Source organism: Sinocyclocheilus anshuiensis, unplaced genomic scaffold (genome assembly GCF_001515605.1).
Source record: "Sinocyclocheilus anshuiensis isolate Anshui unplaced genomic scaffold, SAMN03320099.WGS_v1.1 scaffold694, whole genome shotgun sequence".
Taxonomy (NCBI): domain Eukaryota; kingdom Metazoa; phylum Chordata; class Actinopteri; order Cypriniformes; family Cyprinidae; genus Sinocyclocheilus; species Sinocyclocheilus anshuiensis.
Window position 1 is genome coordinate 2,884,462 of NW_015542477.1, and position 25,766 is coordinate 2,910,227.

The 25,766-nt window shown below is 40.0% G+C and overlaps 3 protein-coding genes across 3 annotated transcripts; 1 reads left to right on the forward strand and 2 right to left on the reverse strand.

Moving 5' to 3' along the window:
- Window positions 1-556: 556 nt before the first annotated feature.
- On the forward strand, window positions 557-15,691 carry LOC107693890 (uncharacterized). Its single transcript, XM_016493423.1, has 7 exons — window positions 557-676; window positions 9,136-9,240; window positions 10,289-10,857; window positions 11,333-11,618; window positions 14,066-14,152; window positions 14,707-14,841; window positions 14,973-15,691. Exons 1-7 carry the CDS (start codon window positions 557-559, stop codon window positions 15,171-15,173), a joined length of 1,503 nt encoding a protein of 500 aa, XP_016348909.1. The 3' UTR covers window positions 15,174-15,691.
- Window positions 15,692-18,200: 2,509 nt separating this feature from the next.
- On the reverse strand, window positions 18,201-19,784 carry bsx (brain-specific homeobox). Its single transcript, XM_016493606.1, has 3 exons — window positions 19,532-19,784; window positions 18,572-18,762; window positions 18,201-18,446 (listed from the first exon to the last, which is right to left on the reverse strand). The coding sequence occupies exons 1-3, from the start codon at window positions 19,782-19,784 to the stop codon at window positions 18,207-18,209; spliced, it is 684 nt and encodes a 227-aa protein (XP_016349092.1). The 3' UTR covers window positions 18,201-18,206.
- A 2,733-nt stretch (window positions 19,785-22,517) lies between these two features.
- lim2.1 (lens intrinsic membrane protein 2.1) lies at window positions 22,518-24,106 on the reverse strand. The gene is made up of 4 exons (XM_016493607.1): window positions 23,918-24,106; window positions 23,533-23,676; window positions 23,035-23,169; window positions 22,518-22,788 (listed from the first exon to the last, which is right to left on the reverse strand). The coding sequence occupies exons 1-4, from the start codon at window positions 24,090-24,092 to the stop codon at window positions 22,727-22,729; spliced, it is 516 nt and encodes a 171-aa protein (XP_016349093.1). The 5' UTR covers window positions 24,093-24,106; the 3' UTR covers window positions 22,518-22,726.
- Window positions 24,107-25,766: the final 1,660 nt, after the last annotated feature.

Below are 25,766 nucleotides of genomic sequence, written 5' to 3' on the forward strand. Positions count from 1 at the left end.
TGACCGCGGTTCTCCGCCTCTCCCCCATCGCTCAAGATGTGGTGTCCTTCGGGGCCATGGAGGACGCTGAGGATGAAGATGATGCCATTTCGGTGGCAGCGTCTGCGAGAGAGGAGTGGTCTAACAGCCCGCTGGATTACACTGCGCCCCACGGCAGCGACACGGGGGACCTCCTTGGCGTCCTGTCCAAGGCAGTTGATGAGCTCGGTTTGGAGTGGGCGCCTCCTGCCGAGTCGGCCAGAAGCCGTCTGGACGAGTGGTACCTTCAGCCGGAGGCCCGGCCCCTTTTTCCCCGAGGTGCACGATGAGATAACGAAGTCGTGGAACGCGCCGCTCACCAGTCGAGTGCACAACCCAGGATCCTCCCTCCTGTCTTCTGTGGACGGCGCTGACCAAGTGGTGTAATGGGAGGTAGCAAAATCTGACAGGGTAGCACAAATCGTCAGAACACCGGCGCGTACATATAGGCGAACTAGGTTTACTAGTTTACTCCATTGCAAACTTCGCCGGCAAGGCTTTCTCCGCGGCGGGCCAAGCAGCTTCAGCACTGCACATGATGGCGATACTCCAGGTGTATCAGGCCAAGCTGCTCAAGTCTCTGGATGAGGACGGGCTGGACCCTGAAGTGTTCAAAGAGCTCCGACGCGCCACGGATCTGGCCCTCAGAGCGACGAAGGTGACAGCTCGAACGATCAGCTGCAACATGGGGAATCTTGTGGTGCTAGATCGTCACCTGTGGCTTACTCTGACCGAGTTGAAGGACTCGGAAAAAACGTCCCTTCTGGACGCTCCCGTGAATCCCTCAGGTCTCTTCGGAGCAGCGGTAGACACGTTCACGGAAACAGTCAAAGGCTATTAACCACTTCCTGCCAATGCGCGCCGGCGCGAACTCTACTGTGCGTTCCCGCTCCTCTTCTGCTGCAGTTCGGTGAGAACATGAGCCGGTGGTGAGACCAAGACAGCCTTGGCCGAAGCGCCGTCAGGGCTCAAAGGGTCAGAGACCCCGCCCTGACAGAGACAGCAGGCCACCGGCACCGGAATCAGAGCCGCGTTCTTGATGCTGTCTCTCGGAGGAGGAAATCTGCACCCAGCGCCGAAGACGAGCCACTGAAAAAGTCTACTCGCTCTGCTGTGTGTGTGCACCACGCCTCCCCTGCCTGTTGCGGGCGGCGAGAGCATTTGTCATGTTTGTGTTTTGACTGTTCAACTATGCAGTGCAATGAAGTCGAAAAACATACAAAACTCACCTCAATATCAAAGCAATTCTCTTAAACTCCCCGCCCCCCGACGGCGAGTTATCCCTCATGGTGTGCAGTCCGCCTCGCCCGCTGTCACAGTTCACAGAAGCGTGGCAGGCACTGCCAGGGGTATCAGAGTGGGTTATGAAATCAATAAAGAACGGCTACATGCTTCAGTTATTCTGCAGGCCGCCCCGTTTCAACGGTGTGTTAATGTCCACTGTATGGTAGCGGAATGCCTCAGTTCTGCGAGAGGAAATACACAACCTCCTCGCAAAACGCGCTGTAGAGACAGTGCCCCTAGCAGACCACGAGGGCGGCTTCTACAGTCGCTATATATGCGACCGCTTCAGCTCTGGCTAAAGGGCCGGGTGCCACAGAGCGCACGGCGCACGGGGACCTTGCGCATCAAAGTGACACGCGACTGCTGGGATGCGCTGACCCCTTGGCGCGATATGACTCTGTATCGCCGGGGTGTTCTTATTGGCCAAGTGATCAGGAGAAAGACTGTTTCAACAGATGCATCGAGCACGGGCTGAGGAGCCATATGCGGCGGCAGACCAGCCTTCGGGACGTGGTTAGAAACGGAGAAGTTGTGGCACATAAACTGTCTGGAGCTCCGTGCTGTACACCTAGCGCTCGAGTGCTTTCTCCCGGACATGCTCCACCGTCACGTTCTCATCAGGACGGACAGCATGACAGTGGTAGCATTTATAAATCACCAAGGGGGCGTGAGCTCACGGCCGCTGCTGCGGCTGGTGAGAGACCTTCTTCTGTGGGCAGATCGACACCTCCTCTCCATCCGGGCAGTACATGTCCCGGACGCCTGAATTACGGCGTGGATTTACTGTCGAGGGGCGGGGTAATCCACGGGGAGTGGAGATTACATCCTTTGACAGTCAATATGATTTGGAGTGTATTCGGCAGGGCGGAGGTGGATCTCTTCACATCAGCAGAGAACACTCACTGCCCGCTGTTTTATTCACTGACACACTCTCCCCTGGGAGTGGATGCACTAGCTCACAGCTGGCCGAAAGTACGCAAGTATGCTTTTCCTCCAGTGAAACTTCTGCCTCGCGTGCTTTGCAAAATCAGAAAAAAAAGAGAATCTGTTCTGTTAGTGGAACCGAAATGGCCCAATCAGCCGTGGTTCCCAGAACTGGTGGAGATGCTGGTTCCCAGAACTGGTGGAGATCACTATCTCTGAGGCTAGGGCTCCTTACACTAGACGTCTTTACGCACATAAATGGAGAGTTTTCACAAATTGGTGCGGGTCGCGGGGCGAAACCCCATTCAACTACCCAATACCAATAATTCTTGCCTTCCTTCAAGAGCAAAAAAAAAAAAAGCCTGTTCTCAAGACAGCGCTCCTGCTCGCACTGGCCTCTGTTAAGCGAGTTGGGGACCTTGAGGCTCTGTCAGTTGACAACTCGTGTATTGAGTTCGGGCCAGGTGATTGCAGACTCAACTTAAAGCCTAGGAAGGGTTATGTGCCTAAAGTGCTTTCGACTCCATTTAAAGCACAGGTCATAACTCTATCTGCTTTCCGTCCCGAAACACTGGCCGGGCCGGTGCCGCTTAATACACTTTTGCTGTGCCCTGTATGTGTGGTGCGCATTTATACTGAGCGCTGTAGACAGTTCAGGCTCTCGGACCAGCTATTTGTATGCTTTGGAGGGCGCACAAAAGGCCTGCCTGTGTCCAAACAAAGGCTGCCACACTGGATCGTCGACGCAATTGCTTTGGCAAGCAAGGGCGTGAAATGTCGTATAGGGGTTCGGGCCCACTCAACCGACGGACTCGCGTCCTCGTGGGCCTGGGCCCCAGCACTTTCGCGAGGTTTTATAACCTAGATGTGTCGTCGCTTGCCTCACATGTGCTGTCAGTGCGAGCAGCGCATGCGCCTACTCAGCCTCAGTTATGATCTGAGCTGCTTGCCTCAGTGGTTTCGACTAGGTCATATACACCCCTGTATTGACGTACCACTAATTCAATACTGCCCCTATCAGCTTATCACATTGTTATGATATTGATCATCACGTCTTTTAGGACATGATCACCATCAGAGCGCGCTTTGTGTGTTTTCTAGGCTATAATCCATTCAGAATTTGAATGAAACTTTTGTTTCTCAGACAAATACATGTTGAAAACTTTCGGGAATGATGCTGGATTCATTCTCGAAATATCAGTGCACAATGGACGGGACAAAAATGCCTCAGTGATTTAGGCCTATTCTGGAACCGGTCCTGGCCAAACTTCCACAGACAGCGCGCGTCCTGAGTGAGATCCAGTTCACGGACTAAAAGCGTGTGTAGGCCTAAACTTTATTGAGATCGGGACTTATCAACCAGTAATTTAATTTCCAGTAACGGACGGTAGAAAGTTCAGAAATGAATAGTATGCGATTTATGACTGTCCCACAACTGATCGTTTATTTTTTTTCTCATGTGTCTCACCTCACCGTTTAAAAACGGACACATTTCAAGTGACACGAGAAAAAGACGTGGTAAACTTGAACATCAGAAAAGCAGCGCGCACATTTCTGGTTAAAAATTAAAGGCCACCAACTGACACTTAAAACGGGAAGCATCGCCATTCAAATCAGCAGCAAGAGTCAAAGTTCGACAGTTTCGTAAATGCAGGCAACCTCTTTAAGTTATTCTTCACTGCGCTGTATTGACACAATGCGCTGCAATATGGTAGCGCATTGTTTTGATTCATAGGCTACATCCGAAAAACATTTTTTTTTTTTGCTTTTTTTTTCTTGCGCCCCCCCCCCGACTCGAGAGTCAAATGTCGCCCATGATCATAACTGTCCCATTTATGTTGTGTCTGTTATCTGCTACATAACTATTTGTCATTTAATTTAAGTACATCATTTATATTTTTCACATGTGAAATTTAAGTAGAATGTATTAAACTGACTAAAAAGGCAATACAGGCAAGCATTCATTGAATGTTTTCCTATTCCTATTGAATGTCCCTCTGTTTTGTATTTCAGGTTTTGCTTCTGTTCATAAAATAGACTGAATAAACAATGGCAATACCTGAAAACACTAAATTAAATACATCACCAACAAAATGACTATGAGCTTTTTGTGTTTAGCTGCTCTGCAAACAACCTAGATGACTGACAGCTTTCATTCAAATAGATAATGACAGTCTTTGAAAATGATGTTTGCGCTTGCATTTTAATTGAGCCGAAATACCCACAAATTTTTGTACTTTCCAAACAAGTACCCTCATTTAGGGGAAATTAGATTTTTAGTTTGCAGGACGTTACCACAATAAGGTCTCATTCAGCAGTCTGTTAAAAAGCATTTGCTTTGTTACCAATGAATGGACGAGCTCTCTGCGCTGCTGAAACACAGATTGCTGGAATCTGAAGTGTGGATCACCGCATCTGTCTCCACTTCTTCATCTCCAGCCTAACCGTTGTGTCCGCCACTCAAAATCTGCCTCAAGATAAAAACGGGAGGTGTTTGTTTTAATTTTTTGCAGGCTGATAGCTGATGCGCTGAAGAGGTACTTAACCCCATGCATAGATTTGTCATAATGGTTATGGCGAACATTGACAAAGACTTCATTGTTGAAATGAAGCAGCTCTCTCATCATATTTTCATGCTCAAGAATGAAACCCTGCGAATGAATGGCGTGCAGCTATATTTGGCATAATATCATTGTAGCTAATAACTACTCATTTCATTTACATCCTCTTTACCGCACACATTGTCTTTAAAGAGACTCAAGTCTCGCATTCAGAATGAAATGAGCTGAAAACAATAGTCCGTGTTTCCTATTATTGGATTTAATTCTGACACATTTATATTAGCACAAGAGAGACTTTGCATGTTAAAGACCCCATCACAGCTGCAAACCCACGGCACATTCTCAAGACCATGTCAGTGGAATCATTACAGAGCCATTCCTTGCCCTTTTGCCCTCATTGGCTGAAGTGCCATGCATGCAGACAGCCTCGTATTTGGCATCATGGGATGTGAAGAGCATCTTGTACTATTCAGAGGCACACAACAAAGAGGCACTCTTCTAATTATTTTAATGAGATCTTTTCATCCAGGCCCATGGTATAATTGGCAGGGTTGGCTTGTCTGCACACTGTGGCCCATGTGTATTTGCTACATTTAAGACCTTCCACAGCCCATCTGAGCCCAGTCCCACCTTAATGTCTCACATCAGCTGCATTAGCATAGCGAAGAGCCGTTAGCGTTGTGACTCGGTAAACGGAGCAAAGCGCTCCCTGCTTTAGACGGTGCCCCGAATGCGCCAGCAGTGCCCTGGTATGAATTCAGAGCATTGTCTTTCCGAGAAATATGGATATATATAGAGGTGGTTAATTGAAACATATTTTATTTGAGTTATTTTCTAATCTCTTGAAAAAGAAACCAATGGAGTGGCGACTCCAGGATTTCCCCAAGAAAATATTATAATAATATCCATTTCAGTCTGGAGGAGAGTGAATATCAGTCAAGATTATTTTTAAAAGATTAAGAAATGCTCTTAAACCTGTATAGATTTTTTTAGAAGCCATTGAAGGGGACTGACAGATAATCTATGAACAGGTTGATTCCATGTATTATTCCAAGAGTAAACAAATATTTAGGCCTTTTTTTTTTGCTTATGAAAAATATGTCAAATCCATTTTTATCCCAGGTAAGGATGAGTGGAATGTATTTAAATATGATCAGTAAACCAACCTGGGCACAAAAAAGAATGTCTTTTTTTTTAATGCACAACACATTGATGTTGATTTTTAAAATTACGTTTGAATAGAATGATATATTTGGAATCTGTCTAAATTCCTTCAGGAAATCAGTTACATGTGGCAAACTATCATACAACAAGGCTTTTGTTCAGTAGAACATAACACATAAAGAGCAATCGAAATACTTCTGCCACTTGGTTAAAGTTTTGCTTTTTTGTCATTTGCTTATTATGAGAGAGAGCACAAAACCCTCATACCTTATGTTCGTTATGTAGCTAAGCATCTGTTGGTAAATTTGATACACAGCCTGCACTTTTGCCCTTTTATTTGTTATTTTGTGGCCCCGTTACCTTCAAAGGGAATAAAAAGCCCCTCAGCTCCCATCAGTTTTCGGCATCATTATTGAGGCGCATCTGTTGGGCTTTTAAAAAGCCACTATTTACTCTTTCTCAAACCCCTAACTCCTGATAATTAGCTGTGTTATTAAATGTACACAATCTCATAATGCACCAACTTCCAACCGGCGTGTGTGGGAGTGATGATGAGCTCCAGCAGAGACCCCTTTGATAAAGACAGAAGTAGCAGTGCAATCTTCTGCCATTGCACTCAGCCCCAATCCCTCATCATCCCCCAGACTCTCACTTCAAAGCCAGGAACATAATGTACAATCTCTTAATAGCTCTAGACCAAGGCTCCGTGGCTCTCTGCCACTGTATATCCTACCTCAGTGTAAACACCTAATCAAGATTGCCTGGGCGGTCACAATAGCAACCAAATGCAATTCAAGAATTGCGGCCCTTTGAAGTCTTCATCGCAAAAGCTGTGTTTCCCAGTCTTGAGGAAAATGGTAAGCTCCAATCGCCTGACTTTGTTGTGCCACATCTCGGCCCAAGAGGCAATTACGAGCCCCAATTTAACAGAATAGATATTACGCAGCTTATGAAGCTCAAAATGCAATTTTGTTTGATCATTTCCTCAATTTGACTGAGATTATTAAAATGGCGGACAAAAGGCAGTGGTCGTGGATGGGGCAGAGGTTGTGGCCTGCTGCGGCTAAGAGGACATGAAGGGCAGGTCTGTGATGTCTGCTACTCACACACCTGTTACAGCAGAGCTCAATCTCTACTTGAAATGATACTTGCCCGATACAAGAAAATGAGCTTAGATGTGCAGACTCCTATTAACCGCGCAGCATAGCAAACAAGGCGTATTACAATATGGGTTTGCTCTAAAAGATATGTTAATTTATAACGAGGACCGCTACTATGAACGTCTGCGCATTGCCTGTTTGCTCTTTTGCTCTTCTATTGTTTTTGGTGCAGTTTCTAAATTTACAATTTTCAATTCTGGACTGCGTGAAATTGAAGTACCAATTGCTTTATAAAAAAATATGAAGTGTCAGCCCTATCAGAATCAGGGGCCAGTTGCATAAACTTAGCCTCTACTGTGTCTTAAAGGGTTAGTTCACCCAGAAATGAAAATTCTGTCATTAATTACTCACCCTCATGTCGTTCTAAACCCGTAAGACCTCCGTTCATCTTTGGAACAGAAATTAAGATATTTTTGATGAGTTCTGAGAGCTCACTGACCCTCCCATAGACAGCAATGTAATTACCATGATCAAGGTCCAGAAACGTAGCAAGGTGATCGGTAAAATAATCCATGTGACATCAGGGGTTCAACCGTAATTTTACGAAGCTACAAGAATACTTTTTGTATGCAAAGAAAACAAAAGTAACAACTTTATTCAACAATTTGTCTCCTCCGCGTCACCCTGGTGCCATTTTGGAGAATATCCACTGAACGTAAACAGCGTATGCTATTCTGTGTCAGCTGTGTCACACGGAACATTAAAAAAATGACGCAGCTGACACAGAATAGCATATGCTGTTTACGTTCAGTAACAATAACAATATGAGTAACTTTTAAAACTAGTCTAAACCTTTTATGCAGACGGCCCCAGGGTTAGACAAAATTCACAAATGAAGCATCGTTTCAGTTAATAAGTGTGAATTACATTTGAATTGACCAAACTCCACATGGATTTGAATTGGATTGCTAATTTATTAAATTGAAATGAAAAGAAATTCAACATAGTTAATGCATTTTGGTTAATTAATGTTATTGATGCAATAAGTAAACTAAATACTTAAGTTTATATAAGTTTATATAGATAGATATATAAGTTTAAATCTAAACATATATATCTATCTATCTGTCAGTCCATCTACATTATTCATCCATCCATCTTTTTGGAACCACAGTTGAAGACCGCTGGTTTACTCAAATATACAGATACAGATAAATAACTGTCCACTCAGTGTCTCTGGCCCAGTAACGTTGAAGGCTGTTCACAAATCAGTTCCTTGCGCACATGGCCTTTCGCTAAATAGATAGACCAGCATGGCTGCCTGTTTATTGATGGATATGTTACAACTCAATCCACTCACTGCTGCATGTGTCTCTTAGACCTGCCTCTATTCACGCTTTCAGAATTAGCCGCATGCATTCAGGGACGCCACAAGCTGTCAATACCATCGATCTGCGAGAATTGTCCTCAGCTGCCAAAGTGACTAGAAGTTTACTAAATGATTTTCATTACAGCATTAGCTGTAGATATTCCGCCTCTGAACGGGTACATTAAGAAGAATTGAGAGAGTGCACTGATGTAACGTGGCCATATCTAGACACTTATCTCCGAACTGCTTCGAGAGAATCATTTTAAAGAGAATCAATAAAACACTCTTCTAGACACATGTAGGTCAGCTCAGAGGAGCAGTGGTTAGTAATTAAGAATAAAAAGTTGATCAGAAGAAGTCAATTGAATTGGTATGCTTGCCAGACACTCGGGGACGAATTATTTTAGAAATAAACCTGTCTGTCAGCTCCGTTTTTTGAGTAGGTGGACGATTTATTGCAGCTGTCAGCATACATTTATGCCAAACGCAGTGTATAATTTATCACCAAGACATTTCTTCTCATACTCATGGATGTATTTGTTTCGCTCTCACAGTGCACAGTTTGCCCCTGTTGTTTGCGGTCAATAGTTGAATATAAATGTGAGGCGAAATAATAGCATTTCATCGACACAGCAACAGGTGAATTGTTAAAAGGAGACTTATCAAGCAGTGGACCCTTTCACTCCCCTCTCCCTTCTTTCTTCTCTTCTCACAGCCCAGGCAAACCTCCTACGAGACTATCAACACTCATAGCCCGGAGAGTCAAGACAATGTCTGGGATCCCGAGCTGATGTGGCTCCAAAAAACACAAAAACTGAAGGTAGAGCTCACTTTATTGATTCCATCCATCTCTATCTGTGCAGACGTAGGTGGGGCTGCTTGGCACAATCCATTGCCTTAATGCATAACAGTCTGCGAGGGCTTCCTCTCAAGATGAAAATGTCTGCACAGTGGGCACACTGTCACCCGGGATTTCATTTCTGCTGTGATGGACGCAATTTCTGATAGAGTTGTTCAGGCACAATGGAGCCTCTGAAATGTCTTGAAAAGGAGCCTGTGTCGAGGAAAGAGGGGGAATGGAGAAGCATCATTATTTTGAGCACTTGAACGGTCACCTTAATGCCAGCAAGCAGAGGAGTGTAAATATTTTCCCATTAAGAATGGTGCAAGACGGTGTTGGCTAAATCAGAAGCATTACATGCTGAGGCACAGCCTCAGACCTCACAAGAATAATGTCCAACCGTCCCACGTGAATGCTAGGCTTACCACAAAGAAACATTATATAAATGCTCTTGTCTTTATTTCTCCTCGGTCATGAAACTATCCATAAAGCCACAGTTATATAAGAACATATCTCTGCTCAATGGGATGTATTCTTTTAGCCAATTAGAGTGCGTGGGGCGCTATTTCCAAAATCTTTGTCATGACTTGAATTTTAAATTAAATTTTGAAGGGGCATTATTTTGTGCAAATCGGTTTTGCCCAAAGAGCCCTCGTCATACTTGGGGAAATTATTTCATTTATGCTAATATCATCCTTTTGTGCCTTCAGACTTTGAAAAACAACATCTAGAATTTAGCTTCATGTCATCTTAAAGGGTTACTCCACCCCAAAATGAAAATTTTGTCATTAATCACTTACCCCCATGTCGTTCCAAACCCGTAAAAGCTTCGTTCGTCTTCGGAACACAATTTAAGATTTTTTAGATGAAAACCGGGAGGCTTGTGACTGTCTCACTGACTGCCAAGTAAATAACACTGTCAAGGCCCAGAAAAGTATGAAAGACATGGTGGAGTAACCCTTTAACACAGAATACATCTTAAATGCTTTGGTCATATTTTCCTTTTTTTATCTCCTACTTACTGCAGAGCCATAAGGAAAAAAAGGAACCGAAGAGAAGGGAACGAACCAGCAACCACCCAGATCAGCTCAAGCCTCCAGTTCCTGAATCCAAACCCAAAGCGCACCTTAAACCCCTTACAGAGAGACACATCATCAGTGCTGATCTTCTACTGCAGGACTCTGAGGAAGCTTACACCCATGACCCACTACAACACCATTCTGGACTTCCATCTCACACTCATGCTCCACCGACCGTCAACCTTAACATAAACCTCCACACACCTACTAATCACGCACAGCCACTGAATCTTTCCCAGAAAGAGACAATTTTTACTCTTGTTTCTCAAGCGCTGCAAGGGGATTGGCCTGATCTGTTTAACCCACCCTTTTTACAACAAGGTTATCCATTTTACCCATATGTGCCTCCAAATTCAGTAGGGCAGATGGGATTGGCTCCAAAAGCTTTTGTATCTTCACCAGCCCCCAAGTCTGGAGTGGTACAAACTGTGGACAAAAGTGTTCCTCAGAGGCATGCTGGGAAACCTACTCCCAATACATTTGAGAAGGCATCATTCAAGAATCACAGTAGACTCAGGCAAGTCCAGAAACATACTTTATGCAAATATTTAGTATACATTTATAGTATGTTCGCACACTACAATACTGTTTTTAAGGCTGCGGTGTGTCTTTTCAATCAGCTTATTGTGGGTCATTGACGCTCATAATTTGCCATACCTGTTAATTTTCTAAAACATGCAATTCATACATTTAATGATAATTTTCTAAAACATGCAATTCATACATTTAATGACTTGAATACACCATTTCTGTAATGAGAATGTTTTTCATTTTTTTAATTAAAATTCATATGAATATTTTTGGGCAGTATTATGTAATACAGCTGTCATGATGACATAATAAAAAAGCCTCATTAGAATTACCATGAATTCTTAAAAAGAAAACCTTATTAAGTATTTTGGCTAGATGTTTTATTATTCTTTCTTAGAAAAAACATATTTTACATGTTAAATATAAACTTGGCATTCATGTTATGCTCCTTGTTTCCATAGGATACCAATGCCAAAATTGCCCACGTCTCCTCAAGTGGAGGCCAGCCACTATTCATCTGAGCTTTTGCCCAGTGATGAGGAGAGCGTGGGACCCTGTGCGCGCCCAACACAAATCTCTGGTCCTTACACAGTGCTGCCCCCTATAGCCCGAGCTAACGGCAGCGACACTGAACTCTGCTCAGATAGATCAGAGCAGCATCTGAATCCAATCCTCAGAAGCAGCTCAGAAGGTTACCTTTCACAGATGGAAAAACAGAGACAGCTGAAGGCACAATCAAATTATAAGGTGTGTATATGTGTGTTTAGTTAAGATTCAGTTTTTTGTTTGTTTGTTTGTTTGTTTATCGTTTATCTAGTATGTGACTTTTACGTTCCAGCCTGGTACTACTGGGCTGCAAACAAGTTTTCAGTCTTTAAAATAAATGTAAAATATAATATGTTATTTATAATATAGAGATTTTTTCACAGTATAAAATAAATTATAATTGAATATTAATTTTATTAAGGGAGAACCTGGTAAGGAATCATATTTATTGGTAAGTGGCATCAAAAAGTTTAAAAACCCCAGATTTAAACCCATTCTTGTAATAATTATCAATATAGCAAAACAAATAGCATAATAACTACAACACCCAGTTTATACTTAGTAACCATCTTTAAATTGCCATGCCAGTATCTCAATGGGGCTTGTTGCAGATGTAACGATTATTGTGTGGGCCGATTCAGACAGCAGGTTAATTGTATAAGTAATTGAAGACACTCCAGACTCATATGCAACTATTACAGAAGGTTCAAATGCTCACCGATGCTCAAGGAAAAACCATGCATTAAGAACGAATAATGAATGTGAAGCTCAGGGTAAATTTAACTTATTTTGTCTTCTGAGAAACATGTAACTATCTTCTGTAGCCTCTGACGGGCAGTACTAAATTAGAGCAGGGCTGGTAAGATGGTGATTTGCATTTAATGATGGCCTCTTTGTCCTCTAGCACCTTGAGTTCTGCAGGAAAGTCCCTCTCAGGAACAGATGTACTCAATAACCGCTGCCATTAAAACAGAGAGGATATTTATGTTTACTCAACAGTTGTGTCTGTTCAGTTGAAGGAGTGATGGAAAGTTCACCCAAAAATTAAAATGATGGCATCACTTACTTACCCTCATGTCATTCATGTATGACTTACTTTCTACTGTGGAACTGTTTTTGTTCATATAATAGAAGTGGGGTCCAAAACAACATCAAACTATGACTGTCACTGTATAGAGGGGGGGAAAAAATTATATATATATATATATATATATATATACCTGTATATACAGTTGTGCTCATATGTTTACATACCCCTTGCAGAATATGCAAATATGTTAATCATTTTAACAAAATAAGAGCTCATGAAAATTGCATGTTATTTTTGATTTAGTACTGTCCTGAATAATCTATTTCACATAACAGATGTTTACATATATTCCACAAGCCAAATAAATGAATTTATAAAAAATGTTCAGAAGAAGACATATCCTTGAATCTTAATACTGTGTGTTGTTACTTGGACGACCCATGACTGTTTTTATGTTTTGTGACTCAACTGCTCAACTACACACTGTTCAGGAAAAATGTAAGATATGTTTTCAGTGCAAGTTTCTTTCAGGTAAAACATCTCAGACATGCATTTTAGTCTGGGACTAGGCTTAAGCCTTGTCTGTGAAAACGTATTAAGAAGGTGTAAACTTTTTGAGTTAGATGATTGGGGTAAATTGTACTTATTTTGTCTCCTAGGGAACATATAGATATTTCATGTAGCTACTGAATAAATTGAAAAACATGATCTTTAAACAAAATAGGAAAAATATACACCCTCCGGCTCTTAATGCATCGTGTATTTTGTCTTCTGAGAAACATGTAACTATCTTCTGTAGCCTCTGACGGGCAGTACTAAATTAAAAAAATATGATATTTAGACAAAATAAGAAAAATGTTCGCATCTCCATTCTGTTCAAAAGTTTTCACCCCCAGCTCTTAATGCATGGTTTTTCCTCCTTGAGAGTCCCTATCCATAATATTGCTTTATGCACAGATCAAGCACCATTTACAAGAGTCCAAAACAGTTTTTAACAAATATGTTGATGGATTTTGATGTGAGAAGACAACAGGGGATGGACTTTTCACTGGAGGAATTATGGATTATGGACTTGTTGCTATTCCTATTCATATAACTATTCCTTTAAATAATTAAAGAGTTTTCATTTTTGGGTGAACTATCCCTTTAAATGATTGTAGCATCTGTGCTATTAGGCTTCTAGATCAGTAAAATTCGTAGTGCTACATGAACATGTCACAATTTAAGGGTCATTATGTCATGGAACACTGATGCTCTATCCGGATTATGCGATTCTTACACCATAAAACCAATTGCTTTCCTGGGAGAAGCTTGCTCTCCTCACCTTGATGTGCCCGCCATCATGTCTCATAGGATTATGGGATAAATTTGTAAAACAGCTAGTGTGGCAGACCAAGGGGAAGCAGATCAGAGTGGAAAACAGCTGTCCTGCAGTGTCCATGACCAATGGCTGAGTCCTGAGAACCTGAAGGAGCCTGACCTGATTAGTGCTTTTGTTTGCGGATTGTGGCATGAGGGTACTTTAGGATTAAGACCGTTTTTCTCACAGTATCTTCACTATTTAAACATCCACGTGGATAATGAATAAATATATATGCATTACAAAATGTCTTCTCAGGCTTATACACTGAAGGACTACAAAAACATGAAACAGGAGGTGAAGCTTGGAGGTCTTGGACCAACGAACACAATACCAGAAACTGTGGTAAATACTCACTTCAGATTGTACAAAGACTTAAGCATCTGACGATAATCATAAATAATGTTGTTTAATCAGAATAATTTGTGTGTGTGGAGATTTAGGAGAAAGACTCAATGGATAATTGGTGATCTCCTTGTTGAATATTGATTTAGCTAATCCCTAATTGCTACGTCCAATTGTCAAGTGAGGGCTGTGTCTCAATAAGCCCCTCTTTTCATTTCCTCATGAATTTAAAAGACTTGTGTTTCTGAACACAATAGAAATGGACCAACTAATCTAATGAGCATAGCCCTCAAAAAGCAAACAGAGACATTTTTCCAGCTCGGCTGATGTAAACATTTCACATAAAATAACTGTTTTCGCACCGCTCACAGCCTGAGAGAGGTGTTAACACTGATTCTGAAAGGGATGATGAGTTTTATTTGGCTTTGTTTGCTGCTGTTGAGTAGCTTCATGAAGGGATGTACAAAGAAACAGAGGGGCCTCAGGGAAGAAATGGCTTAGGTAATTAAAGTTCCCTTTTGTAATCTTGCTGCTCTTTCTTTCACTGCTGTCAGGCAGAGAAAATTAGACGACAGAAGCTGTATTCAAATGTGATCCGCGAACAGAACAAGAAGATAAGTAGGATTCCCTCTCTGTTGGCCAAGGACCCAGTGGGCAGTGACAACAAGGACATCGTTCCCAGGAGGAAGGTAAGAGAATCTCATTCTGAAAACATGAGCTTTACTTAATCTCTAAATCATATATTGTATGTCTTTCATCCAAAGTGGTTTACGTGTGTATATGTTATCATATTTTTCTTTCTTTTTTTGTTTTTGACCAGGCTTTAGAATATGCCAAAACGATTGCAAAGCCCCAACCCCCTCCAAAGCCAAAGGATAGAACCAGAGAGCAGAACGTGAGCACGCGGCCTCAATATCCACAGGAAATGGACCCATTCCATCTGGCCACTCTGGAAATGTTGAGACGGCACGAGGAAGAGAAACGTGCCGTGGCTCGCTTCAGAGCCGTTCATGCCATTTAATTCTAAAAAGCACCACGCATACATGAGTTTTATCAATTGCACTTCCATAGAATCCTTATTTTTCCTTGCTTTAACTTTGTGTGTACTGTATATATGCGTAATACTCATTATAATCCTGCTCAGTTGCAAAGCACTGGAAGTGGAACAGGTGCGTAGCACGTAATCCACTGCATACTCGTTTCGAAAATCATTTTTTTATATAAAGAAATCTCGAATGCTGTGGGGTTTTGTTGCTTGGCTTTGCATTATCCAGCTATTTCCCCCTTGTTTCCATAGATCTGTGCACAAGCGCGCCAATCTCTTCAAGCACACCTGGATGCACCGTTAACCCAGTGTAACGTGCCGTTTTCTGTCAGTTCCCGGCAATTAGTCTGATTATATCCACTTTCGCCTGCCCTTTTCTTTCACCGAGAGAAAAAAATAGGTCAAATAAGGATGACACTTTGAAGCCTCCCTTATTAGAGCCCACAAACTTGTTTTCTGTATTTTAAAGTGATAATTTTCCCCCTAAAACAAGCTCAAGCACCTATTTCTTTAATGGAAGCTTTAGATCGTTATCAAAGAGCTATTTACTGCTATGTAATATTTTAATTAGATTATAGCCTCTATTTAACCCATCATGTCTGCTTTGATACTCTGTGTTTTCAGTTTTAAGCCTCAGAGGTGAGGCTAATAAATGCTGGACCTTTTGAATTAATGAGAAATGCTGCCTTTCCAGACCGACTCTCTTTGCATCTTTTTTTTCTCTCTCTCTCTCTCTCTTTCCTGCCATTGAAATCAGTTAATTGAAGGGGTCTCTCTCAACCGCACATGAAGGAGGATGAATTAGCATCCCTTTTTAAGGATTGGGAGACTGAGGCAGGCTTTGATCTGTGGACAGTGCTGAAGGAGGCGGCAGGCCCCTGAAAATGAGCTGATGGCTCTGCTATTAGAGCAACATGCAGATGCGTCCATGTGTTGCAAAACGCTTAATCTTTTAATTGATCACCTTCCGCACGGCCTACTCTCTTGCAGTGTTTTATTTTCCGCGGCTAAATCAGAATCACATTTTGAAAACGACATGAATTGCTTTTCAAAGGGTGGAAGTGTGCCACATACCCTTGTTAGAGTAAAAAAGGGGCTGTTGCCGCAAATGAATGCGAGCTACTCCTTGCTACATGCATGCTAACATTAATATTTGATTAAAAAAATGTCAGGTTTAGAATTATTTCCCAATAACAAAAAATCGTTATTTTTAGGACACCTGTGCGTCGCAAAAGATGCTTTTAGACGAGTCTTATTACATTTTATTAAAACCGCTGTGAAGTAGACTATGGCCTCCAGTTATGAACTAAACCCTCTCACCGGAAGTCAGAAAAGGTTGAAGCTATGTAAGTATATACACGTGTCAACAGGGTTTTCAAATAACGTTTCAGTAACAACAAAAGTTGACCAGTTTTCAGAGTGCGCTAACAGAACAGAAATCGTCGCTTGATAGATGGTAACCATAACAACGGCTGCGCACTCGCTCTGTATCGGACGGTAGCTACCTAAAAAAAGTAGGCTACTGTTGCCTTATTTTTATCACGTTATTATAGATTTACACATCAGAAATATAACACATAAACCGTTTGTAAAACAATTGTTTGCTAGGAACTCTAAAAGGTAAAAAATTAGGCCCTACTGATGGTAATTCCGTTCAAACATGCGTAAAAGTTATCGAGTAATTCTCACCCTGAAACTAACTAAGCTGCAATAACTACACCGTTATTAGACTAATAAAATACAGGCCAAGTCTTTTTGTAAGTCGGGTAAAACTAAAACGGCACTAACAGAACAATGGCCAAGTGAGTCAGTAGGTAGGCTATTATATAACTGAATTTAACATAGACATATGGCATAGGAATAATGTAATAGTCAGTAATATATACAATGTGAGTTTAAAAAAGACAAATTGGTGTCTATCGATTGTCCAAAAACAATTCCAATATTCTCACGCCATTCCCACATAAATAATATTTTCCACCCATCCGATTTCGAAAATATGCTCATACATTCAGACTCCGATCTTTGCTGCACGGTTGATTTCAGAATAGGCTAAGGTTTGATTCTAATATTCCTGATTCTCATATTCTAATCCTTAAAGTGAGTTAGTCCCATTTATTTATATTTATCCAGTTAGTCCCATTTATTTATAGGCTATTTATCCAGTTTGTTGTAGTGAAGAAGAATAGGGGGAAAATGACAAACAAGGAGCAGAGCTAAATCATGCATTCTCAAGCATTCGTGCATCTGTAGCTATGATGCAAGTACTAGTTTTTATTGACAAATCAATAGATTTTTCCATGTGATTTCTATTTATTATTATTTAGTCTAATATTACTTCTATATTGTTAGTGTTAATACTGTTGTTATGTAATAATCGGGACTATTATTCGTTTCTTTAACAATGTTCGAAATTGTGATAACCCGCAGCTTTCATGAATTTGAGGAAATGATGAATTCATAAGCTTTCAAAGCACAAAAAAGACGCAGCTCGTTTAAGAATCGTCTTAGATAATTCACTCAATGTACATTTGTTTATATACATGATTTGTTTCAACAAATGACAGGTCACAGTTTTTGAGTTCATAAATATCTCAGTCCACAACATGCCAACCAATATCATCGTCCCGCGAAAGTGCTGAAAATGTCAAATGTTACACTTCAATTGTAATGAAAATTGTTACATCTCTCGAATTATTATTTATCAAGTACATCATAAATCTATTTACAGACTGTCAGTACATTACTATCATTCATTCCACATATACAAAAATGGTCAGAGTCGTCAGACACAAAGCCATGACTATAATAATAATAATAATAATAATGTGGAATAGACACCTATCATTTAAAGTCCTTCAGCTGTCCAGAATTTCCTTAAGCGCTTGAACAGTATAACATTAGACCAATGCTCTCAAAAACAAAACAAAACGATATTTTATACTATATTAATTTCCTATCTAAATGACTGTAATTCATATGTACATTTTTGTTCATGGGGTGATAATACTAGAGTAAATGTTCAGGAGAGCAAATGTCATCTTCAATATCGACATCATCTTCATTGTCGTCCAGCGTGTATCTGTCCGGACTCATGCCGTTTTTACCGTCTGTATTTTTCTCGTGCATTTCGCTCTCGCTCGTGTTCTCCAGCGATCTGTCTGCATCATTTGGGTTTTTCTGGTCGTCTTGTGTTTTCCTCAGTTGTTTTTTATGCTTCATCCTCCGGTTTTGAAACCACGTCTTTACCTGCGCAAGGCAAACGAATGATAAGCCTTTGTGAACTCCTGATTCGTTTTCATAAAAGGTTTGTTAACACATGTAAGATCTTAAAAATGTTATCTAAGTTCTTCAACAATATTTAGCGGTATTACCTGTGTTTCCGATAGACTGAGCGCCGTAGCCAGCTCCACGCGCTCAGGTGTGGACAGATATCTCTGGATCTCGAACCTTTTCTCGAGTCCGGATAACTGTGAGTCTGAGAACACTGTTCTGGCCTTTCTGCGTCTGCAGTGCTTCCCTGGTAATTCGGGATGATGCTGAAATAACGCAGGCATCTGCATTCCTTTTGCAATGGAAACATAATGGTAATCATTAATAGCCTACATTTTGTTCGAATTTAGATTAAGCTTGCAGCCTTGCAGAAAACTTTCCATGTTTATATTTCAGTCGCGTTTTAAAATGAACAGCGCAGGTGAATTCAAAACGAGAAGCGAAAAACATGTACAAGTCAGAAGAAAAACATTTCTTGTTTTAATCTAGCTGATTGTTTTATTTTGTTTTGTTTTCCGTAAATAATAAAATCGATTAGAAAAAAATACAGATGCTGTTTTAATTTACAGGTGATTTTAATAAAAATAAAAATAAAGCATGAAGTAGGCCCAGTTACAGATAGTCGATAGTTTATTATTATTATTATTATTACCAAGAGATGCTCTATGAAGATCACGCTAAAAAGTGGTTACTAAGGATAATTTACAAATTCTAACCCTTAAAAATACAGTCGTGCAATATAGTCACAATGATGGAACAATATTAAATAATATTTTGACTTAACTTGACTGACCACACGAAGCAAATTTTAGGTTAATTGACATCATAGGCTATCACATTTGCAGCATATTATTTCCACTGTACCAATTTACCCATATTAAGGTTGTTTATGGAATGATTTCTAAAATATTAACTGGAATAACGTAGGCCTGTTTGATATCTTCCATTAATAGCCACAAAGACAAAAAAATACGCCACTTTGTAAGCATACATCCATTAAATGCATATAAATTGCACAAATTTCTTCACGTAAAGGCCTGACTTTAGGGTTGGCTACTTACCGGAGGTGAAAAAGTATGGATGGTGTTCAGGTTTGTGTAGGGGATGATGCGGATGAGGAGCCAGTATCGGTGTAGGCATGAGTGGATATCCATACTCTATAAAAGGCATCCGGGAGGCAAGAGAGTTTGAAAAGGGCGAGGGAAACACCTCTCGCAAAGGTTTAGGTTTATGTAGTAAAATATCTTCAATGAAGAACGACGTTGACCTTTGAGCCGGCATCTGGGGGACCGGAGAAATGTAGTTCAGATTCATCTCAAAACGTAAAAAAAAAACAAAACAAAAAAACAAAACAAAAAACGGACAATCCGTGGGGCTTTTGATGCCTGTGTCGCAAACAAAATCACTCAGTTGGTCCCAGTCTTCAGGACCTTAAAAGCTGGAACGTAGTCTCGTTGGCAACCTGTGCACGCTGGTACAGGTACATTACTATTTATTTGGTCAGTCTATTTGGATCTAGACTGACAGCAGCAAATCAGGAAGTAGAGTAGCACTCAACCAATGGCGTGACGGCTGGGCGGAGGATTGAGCGACTTCTTTACGAATTAATTATGCAGGCGGCTGGAGGAGCGGCAGGGTCGCTCCCCGTGGTGCTGAAAAAGCCTCGCTACAAGAGCCCTGTCCCCGCAACAGTCACTCCGATATAAGCCTGCACTTTCACTGTACACTGGCTTAAAAGGCGTGTGGACCCGTCAAGATTCTGAACAAAGGGTTGACAGCGTTTAAAGAATTCAAAATAATGCACCGCACGCTGAAGCACCTGTTACAATCCAGCTGAAGCTTCGGTTACCAGCGTTAAAGTGACATTCGTCTTCGCGAGTTCTGTATTTAACTCCGTTTGTTGGATTCTTACCTCAAAAATGTGTAGCTAATAACCCAACACAACAACAAATTATTGTGGCTGGAATAAAAAAAAAAACTGTTATACATTTTAAGATGGGTTACAAATAAGCCGCAGCTTCAGTCAGTCACAAATGCTAACAATCTAGACTAAATGTTTATCGCGAGTTCTGTATTTAAACCTACCTGCAGGATCGTTACTAAAAAAAAAACAACAACTTGAGATAACCATACAAAACAACTAATTATGTGTGAATTTAACCCAATGTTATATACATTTTAAATTTTATAATAGCCTACCGCTTCGCTTTCAGTTACGACCGTTACCTTTACGAAAATTATTCTTAGTTTTACTAAAAAAAAAACAAAAAAACATGGTAATATAGTTAAACCAAGGTAACCACGAATTAACCATTTGCTACAGTAACCAAAGTTTCACCATGTATTTGTAGTAAAACTATGGTAATTAATCTGCCAAAAAAAACAAAAAACAACAACAACATGGTTACTAGCCTATACACTTCTGCTATAATAATAGCCTACCACAAAAAATAGCCTATCTAAACATCTAAGGGTAGCTCCGTATTTAACTCTGATTGCTGTAATAACGAGAACATGTTTAAATAACGTAAAATAACCAATTAGGAAAAAGTAAAACGATCTTTTCTAAACGTCTCTGATTCTCATTTCTTGATGTTTCACTGTTTTCTTTTTCATTTATTGGTGAGGGAACATGTAGGCTATTTGGTATAATTTTTTATTATTTCATATGACGGTACAGGGCAACAGGGCTTCAGTGAAATAGGATTTAATTGTAGATATTGAAATCTGCGAGGATACAAGTGTGCTTCAGTTCCGTCTCAACTGATGGAGCGGTAATTTGTTGATATCGTGTTGTCATCACATCTGCAATCACGGGGGCTAATGGTAAAAGTGTTTCATTATTGGCAGAAGTCTTGCAGCAATGCTATTAGGTAATTAGGTTGGATGTTAGAGCGGAAGTAGTAATCCTCGACCGCAGGATTTCCATTTGATCAGATGAGTTAGAACAAATTAATTACTGGATTCAATTGGTCATGAAAATACAGTATTCCTGCAAATGTGAGACATGGCTTCATTAGTAGTGTTGGTGTATTTCACGAAAACTGAAGACCATCTAAATTACAGAATATCACAGAGTTTCTCAGTTTTAATGAGTTTGGAGTCATTTAATGAGTAGCCTATCTCTGTCACTCCTGAAGGCATGCAATTATCTTTTCAGAATTATTAGTTTGTAGTATATTTGTAAAGTAACCTACTTTATACGTAGGCTATACCTATAAAATCAGTTAAAAAGCTTACAACTAACATTATTTAGTGGGGTTTATGCTCAAACGTGCTAATGGGGCAAGAAAAAATAACCTTAATGCAATTATTATTATGCAAAAATAACTTTTTATGCAATTTTGATTCTAAGTAAATTAATATTTTTTTCAACGATGTTCAGGTATGTTTTACTGGCAAACATGATAAAAAAAACATCGTTTAAGAAAATTATTTCGTTAAGATTATATGCAAATTTGCTAAAGCTTTACCTGAATTCAACAAAACAGGCCTACCTGTCACATGTCGTCTGTTTATTCAGCGATTTAATGTGATTTTGGAGCACTGTAATTGAAACCTTTTATTAACTGGGGCACCTGCGCTCCACACTGCTACGAATCATGGTAACAAGTTGCTTTTATGGCAAAACGCGAAAGTAAATGTACTAATGGTGATGGAATCGCCTTTACTTGAGAAGTCGATAGAATCCGCACCCAGAGGAAGTTAAGCAGCTTTTAATAGCCATTTAATCAAGTGAAATTGGGAGACAGCACGCCACTGCGTCACACCTAAGTGGTGCGTTTCTGTAAGAGGCTTGTGGCATTAGCTCGCGCTCCTTACACTGAGAGCAGTTTACATGCTCGACCAGCTTAGTGTGTAATGCCAAGTCCTTATGTATCTTAAAAAGTATAAAAAAAAAACCTCATATATTTTTGATAGCATCAATGTTTTTTTTTTTTTTGGATTGAAATTGTGTCAGAACCACTTTATTTCATAGAAAGAATGACTGAATGAAAGGCAGAGAAAAAAATAATGAAGGCAAAACAAAGAGAAAAACATTATTTTGACTCTTTTTCGTCATGTTCAGATTCTCCGCCAATTGTTTTGTACACTTTTTTTTATAATATAGACAGAAATAAAGATTGTAAGTGTTCACACATTGTTATACTATCTATGATTCTTTATTAAAATTTTACTTTGTTTTTATTTTCATGACCTAATGGTGTTTGATACTGAAGTGGCTTCCAATACTTCTGATAATAAAGCCCAGTTTTCTAGTGAGGATTTGACATTCTGGGGCATTCATGCATCCGGTATGCACACATGTAGAAAATTCCTAAAGAAAAACAAAAACAACCACATTAATTAATAAATGAAGTCAAAAACCATTTGTGTTTACCTCTAATTTACCTCTCTTAATAAGGCTGTGTTTCTACAGAAAGTAACTTTAAAAATAGACAAAAATAGACCTATATCAGTTGATCATGCATAAGTACACTACATTTAAAATGAATGTAAAAATGCAAAAGAATAAGGCAGATCATTTAGAGGTGCTGTTTTCAGACTCTAAAACTGTCATTACCTGAAAAGAAAGTGAGCACAACAGACACCCAGCCAATGATGTAAGACCAGGAGAACCTCCAGTTACCATAGCGTTTACCATAGTAATTTATTGTAACTCCAGTGTACACAGCCATGGCCAGAAACACAAAAAAGCCTTATGGAGAAAAAGGAAAGAAGCAGTATTAAACTAAACTAAAATAATAATAATAATTAATAATTAAATGATTTTAAATATTTTTATTGTTAAATATTAATCTTTAATTGTAATACAATTATTAAATACTATTTACTATTGTAATTGTTCTTTTAACACTACATTACAAATTCCATGTTCCACAAATTGCAGGTTACTTTACTTAACACAATAACAAAAGCAAAGCAATACAATAACACCATCCGCAAAATAAGTAACATTTTTATTTCTCTATGATTACATGCAACAACTAGTTGTAAACACTAGTTGTAAAAAAGTTGTCATACTTAAAGGTTATATAAAACAAGAAGAAAGGCAACTTACATGAGATGAAGAACAGAATGCCTGCAGCAAAGGTTTTATCAAACCTGTCAGAGTAGTGGATGAAGGCCATAATACCGATGATGATGCCAATGAAGCAGGCCAACAGAGACAAGATCATGAACGCTCGTGTAGCATCCCAGTATGCTATGAACACACATACACATGCACATAGATGTCAGAAGGTCAAAGGTCATGTAATCACCAGCTCATTTGAACATACATGACTGTTAAAACTAAAATAAAATATTAAGATCTAGGGAACAACGTCAACTTTAAAGCACAAAATCAAATGCACATTTGCTGCAACCAATGTATGTTTATGTTAAATTCCATTAAAAAAATTCAATCAAAATTTCTTGCCGCTCTGTTGGACCGTAAATCTCACCAATGCTGTCGGTGTGTGTGAAGCATTTTCCGGGCATGCAGTATCTCCACAGACCCTGATGCATGTAGTTGTTTGAATGACGGTACTGCATCCAATAATCTGTTGCTGTGGAAACAATCAGGAATATATTGCCCACTCCTGCACAAAACAGCCCTCCTCCCATGAAGCTGTACATTCTGCACCTACAGACAGACTAAAAACATGGGCGCCGCTAACCGGCCTATAGTTGGGAAGAGGCCGAGCGGAAAATCTGGATTGCTGTTGGGCCTAGCATGGAACAATTCAATTTTCAAAACAAAATTTCTATTTTATTGTGTGTTTTCATGTTCTGCTACAATCTAGACATATGAAAGTCTGCTCTGTTTGATATCAATTTCCAATTTCACGTTATACTAGAGGATTTCCATGCAAAGCTTTTAAAAACATCCACAGTGCAAGTTTGTGGAGTTCTTCACTATCTAATTAAAGTGGTCAAATGAAATACAATTAACAACAGCCTCGTTCTGTAAGCTGCTATAAAAGCAACTGTTAAATGAATAAATGTAAATGTCATATACTCAGGTATTATAAATGAAATATGAATAACCAAACCATTATTCATTCTTCTGTTTGCTTCACAGATTTACACAATATGCTAAAACACCTTTGATTTCCTCAGCATTTGAGTCAAACTTACAACCGCCCTATTGAGAATAAGCTTAGCTTTGCTTTCCCTCGCCCTTATGTGTGTTAGAGTTGTTTTCTCCTCCAGAAGGGTTCCTCTCCCATCTCCCGCACATGGTCCCGAAGATGAAAGGACCACAGTGGATCCATTACCTGCATTAGAGCAAGTTGCTCGGACCAATTGACGACTACAAAATGCAACAGGAAAGGGTTTTTTCAAAGATGTGAGTGCCATACTTACGTCTAACTTCATTTTTATAGACCACCGCCTATTTGGTTCCATTTCAACTGAGGCAGCAGAGGGGCATTTGATATCATTCTGAGCTATCAAAGTGGACAATATGTCTCAGTGAGAGTGAAGCATTTCTTTCTCGCATGCAGCTGGCTTTTCAGAGGATGAATTTGTTATGACACGTGTATTAAAGCAAACATTAATGATAGCAAATGTCTAGCTACTCTGTGGATGCACGGAAATAAAGAATAATCCTAATAGACCTTCAGAGGAACCTTGGTACCTTTGTGGGCCAGTTACATGCAGTTGCATGACATATGGTAAAAACGCAATGCCACTAATGTTAAAATCAAGCCCAGTCCTATCAAATTGTATGGATTTATTTTTACTGCTGTCTTTACTGTAAAAAACAGCATGTATAGACAGATAGATATAGACTGGATATAAATGCTAAATAAATGGACAGACAAATGCACAGACAGTCAGACAGACATAGGACTGATGAACTGTTTGGATGGATGGATAGATAGATAGATAGATAGATAGACAGATAGACAGATAGACAGATAGACAGATAGATAGATAGATAGATAGATAGATAGATATAGATGCATACTCCGGTTACTCTTGGGTCAAAAGGATATTGAAATAATTTGTGTTTCCAGTGTCTCTCTTTCAGTAGCTTGCCCTTTCACAATGGTAGAAAACACAAACCAGTGTTCAGCCCTGACCGCTTCAACATAATGCACACTGCCTGAGAATGTCTTTGAATCCTTTAAGCTGCCAGGCGCATCCCCCTAAATGCCTAAATCAACTCTTTAGAATTTCATTTCGCAGCCTTCGGTTGGCTAATTTGTATGGCAAGTGCTTTCAACATTTTCCTGGCATTTAAGCGGCTGCCTTAATCAAAAGAGCATGCGGACGATTCTCCCTCCCATCCCTTCTCCACAGCAC